Consider the following 12,911-nt stretch of genomic DNA (forward strand, 5'->3'; position numbering starts at 1 on the left):
ACAGTCGTTTAATAAATCGAATCACCTCTTCTGCTCTCTAATTAAATTCTCATGTTATTCTATATTACCTTTAATTATGATGAAATTCATTATCTTAAAAAACTAAATATAGAACTATTACTCAAAGCTAGGTTCTAGCAATCTATAAAAAGTTGCTGTTTGCAATGAAGGTTTATACTTAGCAATTGATATAAATTTCATTGAATTGATGAGAAAATGCTGATGAATACTAAATCTTACAGAATTTTGTCTTCTCTATAATGCCTAGAATATTATTGCTCATTAAATACTGTAAAATCAAATAGCTTTTAATATCTGGCAGAGGGAACATGGCTTTAACGGACAACTAGGTACTGACAACAAAAATGCATGCATGGTTCATAGCATCACTATTACAGATCCTCAAAAGTTTAATAGCACGGCAACGTGTGAAATGAAGAGTACTATGGAGGAGAGAAAAGCAAAGAACCTCATTAAGCATTCCTTTGCCAATAGCATGAGTGTTTCAAGTTTCTGGTCTTTGGTTTGAGGAAGAAGAAAGGAAGAGACTGGAGTCAGTGTCCCAGGACAGGCTAGGGGCATGTGTCCCCTCCCAAGTGAAGCCCTGAGCCTGTCATCGGAGCAGCACAGTGACAGTTGAGCCTGTCTGCATCGACAGTATTCAGTTCTTGGAGATTTCTTATTTAACATTCCCTAAGGATAATTTCTCAAGCGATGGCATACAAAAGAACCCAAACCAAGGAAGTAAAAAACATACCCCCATAGAAACGTGATGTTCAAACAGAACGAGAAACACAGGCAAATTCAATCTTTTTTTCTCAGGGTTACTCCTCCACAGTACGGGAGTGGGTCCTGAGCCCTCTCCACCTGCCCAACCAGAAGCAGTGAACGCTCTGGGTTGGAGTCAATCACATCAGGTGGCGCTTCTACATCAGAGCTTCCCTTGCTGACCATTTATTTATTGTTTGAAATCCTGGCTTTGGGTTCACACTTGTTCCTGCCCACATTATCTTATTTGAGAAAAACTTGATATAGAAGTTTTACTTTCCAATGTTTTTCAAATGAAAATTTCTTCTGTTTTGATCACCCATTTTGGACCTCTGGCCTCTTAAACTACTTGAAAATTGACAAGGAAAAGTTCTGGGGTGGTGGAAACTGAGTCCAGGAAGAGTGAGGAAGGAGGAACTAAGAGGAGGAGGCGTGGCCACCAAAAGGGCTCCTGGGTCCAGATTATTGAAATAACTGCCTCATGGGCAAGCTGGCACCAGCGGGTCAGGGAGGCTGGTTTCTGACCCGGGGCAGAAGTGGCAGTAATGACACTCAGACCGAGAAAGTTAGTAGCAAGTACCACTTGATCGTATTTTCTTAGGCTCCTTCAGGTCTCACTTTAGGAGATCCAGGGTCCTATCTGGGGAATGTGGAGGGTCACGGGCACCCAGCTTGGGTACAATGCTGCAAATATTGTCTTCTACAGGCTTTTTTAAATGCTCAGTTCTTCATCACCAAAACGAATTACCAACCTTGTAACAAAACTAGTACTATGTATTAAAAAAATGTAACAAACCCCTCCTGATAGAAGTGGGAAGGTGGGGTGGGGGGGATGGCGCAAGGGCCACCAAAAAGCTGGAGTCTCTGCGGAGCTCTGCTCCCTGCCGTTCGCCTGAGCATGACAATGACCTCCCTGCACATTGGGAAATCTCGCTGAACTATGGGAGAGAGACTAGACTCCCACGTCTTGCTTTGCTTTTTAAATTAAATAAATTTATGCTGCTGTGGAACTGACCTTCCTGCAGACGGCTTTGGGTGGGTCGCAGAAAGCCTGCATTGAGTGAATCAAACTGTGACTGTGCTACAGATGAAACACAAATTTGTTGCAGAAAAGTATTTGTGTGAATCAACTAAAACAGTAAGATAAAATTCCAAAGTCCCAGTGAAATTTCATCTTTCTATACAACGGTGGGTCTCACCATAGACTATGACCAGGGGTCACAGATGAGGAATGAATGAAGCCCTGGGGTCTAGCTTCTCCAATTAGTCTTGCCCATGTGGACTACTGCAGTGGTGCAATTTTTATTCCTACATTATGATATTTGCACAGTTAAAAACATATCCTCTGGTTTGCTCTCCTGCATGTATTCAACATCTGAATTGAAATGAGTTTTCTTAGTCTCGTTAAGTGTAACTGACCTCTCTGATTGCCACAGGACAACTATTACCACCAAAAGCCAGCTGCCCACTTGATTTTAGGAAATTGACTTTTTAGTGTGTGTGTGCACATGCGTACACACCCACACCATTTTAATTTTTTTTTAAATCAAGAGAGATGGCAAAAGGCACCAAAAGAGGGAGCCTCATTTCTAGTTGGTAGGGTGACAACACCTTGTACCTTTTGTATTTGGGTGGAGTGTCACCAGAGCAGGAATAGCAGGTGTCAAGAAATTTCAAGAAAACTAGCTAATATACATCTAGTATCATACCTGGTTGTTACTTCAGCAATGTTAGGACAGGGGACCATACAGCATGGGCAGAGCGGTAGGGGGTGAGGAGGAAAGCTTTACTATCAGACAGTGGCTGCCAGTCCTTACGGGACTGGGCTGAGAACAACAAGGTGCAATAAGAGGAATCGGAATAAAAAGAAAAGCATGTCTTTTCCCAGGGCCACGCCAAATTCAGCTCCATCCCAACCCCAGGCCTGCTGTCATGTCTTCAAGCCCCTTCTTGGCTGCTTTCTCAGTGACTCCAAGGTCACAGTCCCCACCTGGCTGATGGCCCTACACAGGACTCTCCCTGCCTGCGGCCTCTGCTTTTCAGTGGGTTTCTGGGTTATAATTCCCCTTCTTTGCACCTGGTGATTCTCCCTATTAAGTTAACAGCCCAGAAAGCTGCCCCAAGTGCTACAGGTAAGCCAGGCCAAATGAGAATAGCCAATGTTAACATGTTCTGCGATGGCATGTTGCTGGGGGGGCCGATATTCATGTGATGAGGCAGCTTAAGGCAACTCCCCTCGCACGGGGCGGGTGTGGGGAGAGTGGAGGATCAAACGGCAGCTGTGTCACAGAGTTTGGGCTTGAATGATCTCTCCACCATGTGATCAGTTCTAGCATGCTTAAACAGTTTCCACTGGCATGCAGAAGGATCAGTGGCTCTTAGTATCTTACCCTCATCCCTTCAAATCGTGATAAGGCTCTTAAGGGTCTCAAAGCTCTTAGGGTCCTAAGGGACTTTATGGCACCTAGTTCCGAGTAGCCCAGGGCATTAGCTATAAGGCTGACTAAAGAGACCTACACGGAAACAAAAGAGAAAAACAAACAAACAAAAAAGAAACAAAAAAAAAAAAGAAAAGAAAACAGAGGTTCCAGAGTGTTAGAACAAAGCCCCTAGCCCTGATCGTACAGGATGGGCCCCCCAGGTACAGGAAGTGGGTAACACCAGCTGCCTACTTCAACTTGGACTCAAACGACCTGGAAGGAAAGGAGGTTGAGAGAGGCAGAAGAAAAAACACAACGGGAAGAGAAAATTGCGAGGGGGCGGTAGACATACACACAAGTTGGAAAAGGGAAAAGGTTGAAGGGAGCAGGAGAGAATGAGGAAGTTCCATTGGAAGAAGAGGAGCCTGAACAGATGACAAAAACCTTACCCTCGACCTTTACAGTCTCTGCAGGTCCCAGAAGTTCCCATTAAATTAAGCCAGACAAATTTAATGGTACCTATGGAAAAGAATACAGATAAATACACATACTCCACCAAGCTGCCCCCTCCTCAGCTCATTCACCAGGGATTTCCAACAGGGACAAGCTCTCTTACTCCTGGGCGACAAGAAGCCATTTGTTTGAGAATGTGATGAGTCACTACATCAACAAAGGACACATTCAGTAAGTACCACAGCTGACTTCACAGTTCCCACACAGAAAAGAACCAAAATGAAGAAACGAGACAAATTTTGACTCTATGAGGACTCATTTAAATAATTCTTCTATTTCTCTCTTTTAACTATAATAATCCTTCCATCTTTTAGCTATGCCTACGATTCTGTGATGGCTGTGAGAACTTGGGTGGGTCTGGACAACTGCTTCCATGCCTTTCCTTATAATCCTCAGAACATCCCCAAATAACCTGTCTTCAGGCCTGTCCTTTCCAGGCCAATCTTCTTTTTTCTCTTTATTAAAATAACAGCTGGAAAGTTTCTTGGAAGAATTAAAAAATTTTTATTTTATAGGTGAGGAAACTAAGACCCATATATAAGCCCATATACCTAACACACAAGAATCCGCCCAGTATCGCATTGGTAGGCCTGAAGCTAGGATTAGACCCACACTTCGGATTCCCAGGCCAGAGCTCTTTCTTCTACCGACAGAGGGCCTTCCCCCCACTGGCAGGTTAGATTCCAGTATCCCAAAAGAGGATTGTAGGTATCGGGACAAGCCAGACTGGACTATATTGGAACACTCAGGAGAAGTATGCAGGCCTCTAGGCCTAGAGTCAGGGTCAAATGCTTTCCTGCTCTTCCAGAGCCCTCAGAGCAGTTACCATGAAGATCCCTTAACATTGGGCACTGACCACCTACACCTGCAGCTGTGCCTGACTGGAGACTTGAAAATACCTTTAGCTGATCAAACCCTAGAATGGTCGGGGCCTGGGCTTCTCTCCTTGATCCCGGCACAGGTTAAGATGTTCCCACCAAGTTCCCTCTACTAGGAGGTGGTGGTTGCAGATCTGCTCAGCATGACTTGATATTTTAAAACAAATTTAGAGAAAAAAAATAACTCACAACTTAAGTTTCGTTTGTTGTTTTTCATCTCTATCTTTAATTCTGTATCTCTGAACTGCACAAAAAAGTGTTTTTACATGAAGATATTTCTAATTGAGCAGCAGGACTGGTAGCAGGTAGAAGCAGAAAGTCAGTGACCTCGGAGGGTCAGAAATGAGGAGGCTTAAAAGGTTTCAATCTAAAAGGAGGTGTGAACCTGTATCTACGCATGTACCCACAATCCATCAACACAGGTATCTTTTCTGGAATCCTAGGCAGTGTTCAAAACAGACATGGAATTAAATGCTGCCCTATTAGGTTACTCAGACTCTTTAAAGGGTACATGGTTCAGAGCTGAATTTCTGCCTAAAACTAGGGCCTCAAAAGCCTTATCCAGAATACAGTAGCAGAAGCCAATCATTTTGCTTCCATCTATCATTGCCGCTAAGGCAAGGAGGTATCTTTTGCCCACTATTGCTAAATATAGCCAACTCTTAAACACAAATAAGCTAAAATTGCCAGATTCTTTGTAAGATATTAATAGGTACCTCTGAAGGTAAGTTATCCCATCCCAGGAAAGTCCCTGAGTTCTAAATACCCCTTATTAGCTCTGTCCTATGAGACTGTGCCAGAGAGACTGCAAAAAACTTAGCTTTCTATGACTGTTGGCCCCTTCAAAGCAGGAAGACCCACAGCTCTTTTTTGGGGTGGGAGTGGGGGGTGAACATGATTTATCTAATGACAAATAGGCCTGAAGTGGGGACAAGGCACAAATGCTGGTCCAAGGTTGGCTCTAAACATTGTTGAGTGATAATCTGCACTTGACTGGTCAATCTGGCCATGAGCGCCCCGGACAAGGTCAATGAGGATCTTCTTTGGGTTACTCCTTAGTAGTTGAGGAGTTTCCTACAGCCCTCTGAGCCTCTACGCTAAACTCTCATTGGAGACAATCAGAACATTGCTTAAAGTATACTTTGAGGAAAGATTCAAACCTGGAAAAAAAAAGGAGTTGAGAAGTGAAAATTCAGGGTATCTATGGCTGAAGGCATGGAAAAAAATGGGAAGACAGTGGGTGACTTTTTCACAACGACGTGATCATTTCAAATAGAGATTATTTCAGCAGTCTGAATTCAGGATGAGGTGAGTGGTCTCTGAAAGTTCCCATCCCTGGAAATGGTATGCCGGCTGATGATGGGACAAATTCCCTGGAGAAAAGATAACAAAATTCTTTTATAGAACAAGACTTCCAGTGCAGCCAAGAACCTGAGCAAAATAAAATGTTGTCTATCTGGTGGGAACCTGCATGGCTTATAAATAAAGAGAATTAACCTTGTAAATTACCTGGGTTGTTCCATGATTCTAAGAAGTGCTCATAACACTTTAAAGGGCAATAAGGAAAAACAAAACTTCATTAGGGAAACAAACGTGGTGATGAATGAGATTCCGATAGTGCCCACCGGTGGGTGAAATGGAAGTCTCTCAGAAGTGGTGCTAAATTAGGACCTAAAAATTTACACTGCTTGATCATCTAAAATGCCAAGGGCACTAGACAGTGTACCCAAAGGGCGGTGAAAACTCTCCTTTTAGATCCGGGGGCCTAGCTGTCAGTCTACGCCTTACTCTCCAGCCACAGTTCAAAAGTGGTTCAGACTGGGCCTGCCCCTACTTCGTACTCTCGCCTTCTGCTATGGTTGCTTGTGTCAGTGTCTCATCGCTTCAGGCCTCCAGAAGTGCCCATGTCTTCTCCTCTCTGCATCCCCCACAACTCGTGGCAGCAGGTTTGCATGTTGTGGGTGCTCAATAAACATTTGATGTGTGAAGAGTAAATGCCCTGTTCTGAGAGAAGTCAGCAGAAGGGAGGGTCCCGGAAGGGTCTTCCAGAATGCTACATTACCACGAGCCTAAATCAGGCCACAGAGGCCCTGCAAGGTAGTGTAAGCTCCCAGCTCCCCTGGGATTCCCTATGGCTCCTGGGACAATTGTATGCGGAGAATGCTATTTGTTTACTAATAACTGGTACAGAGGTGTCCTCAGGAGCCAGGGTCAGGCCCCACAACAATGTAAGAATGCTGCAACTCCCCAAAGCTGGAGGGATTTATGGGTTATTGTAAGTTGGCTACATACCTGTCTCATGCTTTTTACTTCCCTGCCACCTAGTATAAAAAGTGGTAAAAATGCTTGCTAAATGAATGGTGATGTGCAGAATTGTCCATGCTTTTAGCAGCTTATTTGGGTACCAGAGGGATGTGAGACACCTGATCGATATCCTCAAACTTTGGGGTTTTGCAGCCCAGAAAGATGATGAAGAGAGTGGTGGTTCGGGTTAGGGTGAGCAGTGGAGGCAGCCAAGGTCATGGTGGGGAGATCTGTTCCAAATCACACCTTCCCCAGGGTTGTTGGGTGTGTGGTGGTGGATGTATCTATCTCAGTTCTTGGAATGTCAGGAAGGTGAAGGACTTTCAGGACTCCCATAGCTGCGCCACCTGACTCTTAGCAGTCCCGAGCAATTAGAGTGAAATGAAGACTCTATGGCCCTTCCCCGTGCTTTAGAAAGAGAGCTGGCCCAGTTACTCTAGTTCTCTTGGCCTTATCCCCAGCTCATTCCTTAATTCTTAGAACTCAAATTTTCATCTGTGGGAGGCAGAGGCCCTTCTATCACAACGGGCTAGCAGCAGTTGCCGCAGAGAGCGCTGAAACTTCCTGCTAGGAGGGTCTCAGGCTGGCACCACCCATTTTGTTCACTTTAAAGCAAAGGGTGATCTCCTCACCTAGTTAGTTATCTCCCCAAAGCTGGCTTTCTGAAATGGGGAATGCAAATGGGAGCACAGTGACAGCCCTTGGAAGGAGTGCAGACATGGAGGGTAGACACAATGTAGAGAAAGGAATGCATTTGGAGCAGAGCTCACTGCTGCTGCAGGGAGCGGGGCTCCTCTTATCCGAGGAAGAGGTCTCCGTGCTGCTCTGGTCTAGAACCTGGAAGCATTCTACAGGCAGCCTGCCATCTAGTCAACAAAACCTAGATTCCAAAAGTACCAACGCAGCCTCCGGACGTTCTAGTTTCTTAGCACTTCTCAGCTGTCAGCAGGAACTGAATTCTCCACAGACCCTTGTCCTGCAAGTCCCATTCACCCTTTCTCCCAAATGCTGATTTGGCTGGGGGGAAAAGAGCTTTGGTTATACACAGAATAAGAGACAATCATCATGGTTAGGACAGTGAACAGGGAACAAGTGCTGGTGGGGCGAGAAACAGCCACAGACGATGCAGCTGCCATCCTGAAAAATAACATGGGGTGGCCTTGGAGATGGTCCTGGAACCTGGAGGGAAAAAGAACTTTCTTAACATTTGATTGCCACTGTGGACATGGCCACGTGTGGGAAGAAGGGGCTTTATTTCAGTGTGAGCTCCCCCCTCCCTGAGAGACAGGTTCGGATTAGACTGGTATGAAGACCTGGGTTGGATGGAAGCATCCATGGGAACAGTCAGCAGGAGAGTCGACCTAGGTGTCCCCTCAACCTGCATCCCAGCAGCACCCATCCCATTCTCTCGCCCCCTCCTGGCAGCAGAAAGAGGACATCCTGCTGTCTAGGGACAAGGGCCTTCCTGTTCCCAGGCTAAAAACAAGGGTCTTTGATGCCAGTGATTTCACTTCCCATCCCTAATCTCTGAAATTTACAAGCTGATCCACCAGGACGAAGAGCTGGTTGGTCAGTCCCTGGAGCAAAAGCAGGGACGTCAGAGTTTTCTTCCCAAAGATCTGTTTGCTCTGAGGGCAACTTTACACAAACCTGCGTCTATCTACATTTTGTCTTACGCCCTGGGCCCCAGGCAACTCCAGCCGTTAGAGGAAGAAAAAACCCTGTTTTTGTTTTCCTGCTAGGAAGGGTGGGAAGCAGAAAGCAGGACACGTACAGCCACAATGAGGAAGTCCAGCCAGCACCAGGCATTGGTGAAAAACTTGACGAAGCCATAGGCTGTCCACTTGAGCAACATCTCCAGGATGAAGATGTAGGTGAAGACTTTGTCAGCGTACTCCAGGATGGTACGAATGGTCTTCCTCTGCTCAATGTAGATGTCCTCAAAGGCCTGAAAGAGAGGCAGCAGCTACTTAGAGTGTCCAAAGGTAAACGAGCAACACTGGAAGTACTGCCCTCCCGGTGGCTCCTCCCACCTGGGGCAGGCCTATCATCAGCTTCCTGTCTCTCCCACTTTACTCCCCAGCTGTCTGTGGCTTAAAAAAAAGAAAAACCCTCACAGTTTTATTGAGATCTACCATACAATTCAGCTATTTAAAGTGTATAATTCAATAGCTTTTAGCATACTCATAGTTGTGCATTCATCACCACAATCAATTTTACAATATTTCCCTTGCTCCAATAAGAAAGCCCACACCCACTAGCTATGGCCCTCTAGTCGGCTCCTGGTCCTAGGCAACCAGTCCTTTCTACTTCTACAGATTTGCCTGTTCTGCACATTTGACAGAAATGAAATCACATAATTTGTGGACCTCTGTGACTGGCTTCTTTAACTTAGTATAATGTGTGCAAAGATCCATACTGCAGCATGCATCAGTATTTCATTTCCTTTTATTGATGAATAGCATTCCAGTATATAGCTATACACATTCTGTTTATCTTTCATCAGCTGATGGACGCCTGTGCTGTTTCTCATTTTTGGCTATTGTGAAAAATGCTGCTCTGAACATCTGTGTACAGTTTTTTATGTGGACATGTTTCATTTTCCCAGGATATAAACCTAGAAGTGGAATTGCTAGGTCATATGGTGACTCTATGTTTAATATTTTGAAGAACTGCCAAACTATTCCAAAGTGGTCATGCCATTTTTTTTAATATTCCCATCAGCATTGTGTGAAGGTTCCAGTTTCTTCACATCCCTGCCAATACTCTGTGTTTATATGACAGAATCTTTTCTCCTGTCAGCCCCTGACATCACAGACACAGGTGGAGGGTCACAGGGCAGGGAGACACTCAAGTGAAAAAATCTTAGTACTACTTTTGGTCTCTGGAGTTCCTGAATGAGGTAATTCCTTGACACGAAAGCGCGAGCATTTCCACATGTGGACTGGTGGACTGTCTGCACGTGGGGCTAAGAGGAGAGGATGCCTACAGTGTGGGGAAAAAATCCCGTTGTGCAATGGGCGGTGCTGGCTCTGAATAGCTCCTGAAGGACAGAACTGGGCTGCCTGCGGACTCATCTTCCGGAGAGGAGGTGCATGAACATCAGCTGCTCCAGTTCATTCACTGGCAGCGGTCACAGAGGACACAGGTTCACAGGCCTCAGGGTCTTGGTGCAAATAAATCCCCACTGAAAACAGCAACAGCTTCCATGTTGTTTCCCCTTGGCTCCATTTGTAGAAATCCATTGTATAACCCAGCATATGTGAGATACCTAAGACCAATTTTCATGTTGCTGGAGGCTCAAATCCCCTCTCTCTGAGGCCTTATCACAACCACATCTAGTCTTTTCTTGGACATTTTAGCTGTGGCTTCATTTTCCTATTCCTAAGTCTCATGCTTACTATTTCAGAGGGTCTCAAGTACTGAGCCAAGTATCCCATTTTATGGAATTAAGATAAATAAAAAATGTCAAAGGTGAGTAGTAAACAAAGTTTAAAACATTTATTTCATTACTGCTTTTTCTGTGGGGATGAGAAAGAGAAGAATCAAAGGATGGGGAATGTTCCCTGTTCTTTTTGGCTCCTGTTTACTAGATTTGAAGAAGGATGACAATAATAACACAACGCCTTTCTCCAACCACGGGCCCTAGTCTGATCCTGCCTTTCCCCGGGCAGGGCCCAGGCTGTCTGCTGTCCTGCTGCCCCACAGTGCCCCAGGACACGCTGAGTGAGCGCCTGCTGATGCAGGAAATGACTCGGACAGGCAGGGCGGTGGCGTCCCTTCACTCAGACCAAGGACACCAAGCCATCTTTTCTGGCCTCCTGCTTTTGTGCTGGCACTTTCTGACACAAACCTGGTCCTCGGCACCCTTGGGCTCTCCTTTACCGCATATTACTGCCTGCTTCACCTTCTCTTAGTCTCCTGCCTCACACACCAGCGAACTTCTCAAGTCAGTGGCAGGATCTTTAACACTGAATTTGGGGTTTCTCTTGTTATCTCTTTTGCTTCCAGATTAAGCTTTGATTCCACACCTACATGAATGTGCCCACACTCTTTAAAAACATTTAAAAATTCTGCATTCACCTTTCCCTTAATTAAAAGAAGAGAACTATGTGGCATCTCTAGTCCCTGATGCCCTCAAATCTCCTCAACTAGGAAAGGAGCTCCCTCATCCCAGACCCTGTCCAGGTCTCCTCAGCCCAATCCAGCTAAAAGTGAAAGCAAGTGCCAAGGTAATGAGTTCCAGCAAGGGAGGCACCTGTGTGTTCAGCGCCCTGTAAGCGGCACTGATTAGTGAGCACTTACAACCACAAGATCGTAAGTGACCCGTGTACCAGGGATCTAACTCTCTAACTATCTGTTGATGCCACAGGTTCTCCAAATCCAGTAGGGTGTGAGGAGGCAGAGGCGGAGGAACACAACCTCCTCTTTACCTTGGGCAACTGAAAAGTAAAGAGCAAGAGATTTGGGGTCTTAGGTGGGATAGTGAAGCTCCTTTCAGGAAGTTACTTAGATTGGTGCAAACCAAGCAGTGAAGACACTTGGTAATTTGTATTCTCATTCTGATGAAAAGGAGGTCTTAGGGTTGAGAGTAACGTGCTGAGTCTAAAGATCGGCATGTGGATAAGTGTGGATTCTGATCTCAACGGCTCAAAAACCAGCCCAAAGCACGTCAGTAGACCATTATCTTTGGGTCCACAGCCATTCTATGTTCTCAGAGAAATTGGTCTTAGGCCCCATGCAGTCTTTCCCATTAGTTCCTATAAACCCTTCCCCAGCCAATCCCTCATCATATTCTCCCCTGGACCTCACCAGGGCACCACTGCTGAGCAGAATCATGAAGATGATGAAGGTCTCAAACCAATTGTGCTCCACAATGAGGAAGCAGGTTTTCCGCAGGATCCACCAAGACTTGCCCAGCCCTTCTTCAATGTTGACCTGGCAGCACTTGAATCGCTGGACACAACCTGGCACCAGCGGGAGAGGCAGGTCAGACCGTGGGTGCATGTCCCACCCAGCCCTGCCCTCTCCTCCATCTCCCAGGCCCCACCAGGTGCTGTCCCAGCACACAGTCTGGAGCACAGCGGGTGAACCAGAACGTCTGATTCAGACATTGAGAGGGTTGCAGGGCCAAGGCTATGCTGCAAGGCTACCAGGGCCACCTGGAGTTGGGAGGATGTGCTATGAAGAAGCAGTGAGGGAGGAGAAAAGGGTAGTCAGAAGCCAGACAGATCCGTGACACGAAAGGCCTTTCTAATGGAAGTTTCTGGACTGATGCCAAGAGAAAGTGGACAAAGAGAAGTTAGAGAACAGTCTGAACAGGGAAAAGAGCATCAACTGCCCTCAAAATGATGAGGTGGGGTGCAAAGGTCTTGAAGACAGCCCTGAGTCCTGTCCTCTCGTCCAACCTCTGTCCCTAGGTAACACAGTCTGTAAGCAGCACAGGTGGCCCTCGCCCTCCCCTCACCTTCTGTGAAGCAAGCGTCTGGATCCAAGTATTCCTCAGGCTGTTCCACAGGGACTTCTTCTACTTCTGGTTTGATATCGATGGTGCTTCCTTCAGAAGAGCTAGTATCATCTAGTTTCTAGATATGCAAGGAAAAGAGAGGTCAAGAGACTGTGCATAGCATGTCCATTCTACACTGACTACTCCACCTCTGGTATGGATGGTGTACTAGCTGTAATTCTTCTCTACAATTCTTACTGGAAAACTCATACGGGCAAACAATTACCACAGGGCTTCAGTGGGATGTAACACTGAGGCCCACTCACAGATGGCAGGGACCCTAAACGAATGTGCCTATAGGCTGGTCTCAGGGATACAGCTCAGACAGATTGATGGCACAAAGTTCCTGAGGGTTTACTCTGACCTAGATGATCTAGAAGCCACGGAGATAGATCTAGGAGCATCTAGGTCGTCTAGGAAAGGCCTAGAATAACTACAGGGGATGAGTTGGCTATTCCAGAATCTCTCTGCTAAGCCCATAGCTGAACCAATCTCTGAAGCTGACAGAGTCCTTTTTGTTCT

The 12,911-nt window shown here is 45.9% G+C and overlaps 1 protein-coding gene across 2 annotated transcripts in view; it reads right to left on the minus strand.

Moving 5' to 3' along the window:
* SCN8A (sodium voltage-gated channel alpha subunit 8) overlaps positions 1 to 12,911 on the minus strand; it is a 219,613-nt gene that overhangs the window by 20,721 nt on the left and 185,981 nt on the right. The window contains exons 18-21 of one of the 2 annotated variants that reach the window (XM_037031019.1): positions 12,351 to 12,468; positions 11,696 to 11,850; positions 8,658 to 8,831; positions 3,159 to 3,281 (exon numbers count right to left, since the gene is read on the minus strand). In XM_037031019.1, the coding sequence (XP_036886914.1) occupies positions 3,159 to 3,281; positions 8,658 to 8,831; positions 11,696 to 11,850; positions 12,351 to 12,468 (570 nt within the window). The remainder of the gene's footprint in view (positions 1 to 3,158; positions 3,282 to 8,657; positions 8,832 to 11,695; positions 11,851 to 12,350; positions 12,469 to 12,911) is intronic. The other variant, XM_037031018.1, reaches the window with a different exon arrangement.

Source organism: Sturnira hondurensis, unplaced genomic scaffold (assembly GCF_014824575.4).
Source record: "Sturnira hondurensis isolate 20B ecotype Veracruz unplaced genomic scaffold, ASM1482457v3 Scaffold0020903, whole genome shotgun sequence".
NCBI classification, from domain to species: domain Eukaryota; kingdom Metazoa; phylum Chordata; class Mammalia; order Chiroptera; family Phyllostomidae; genus Sturnira; species Sturnira hondurensis.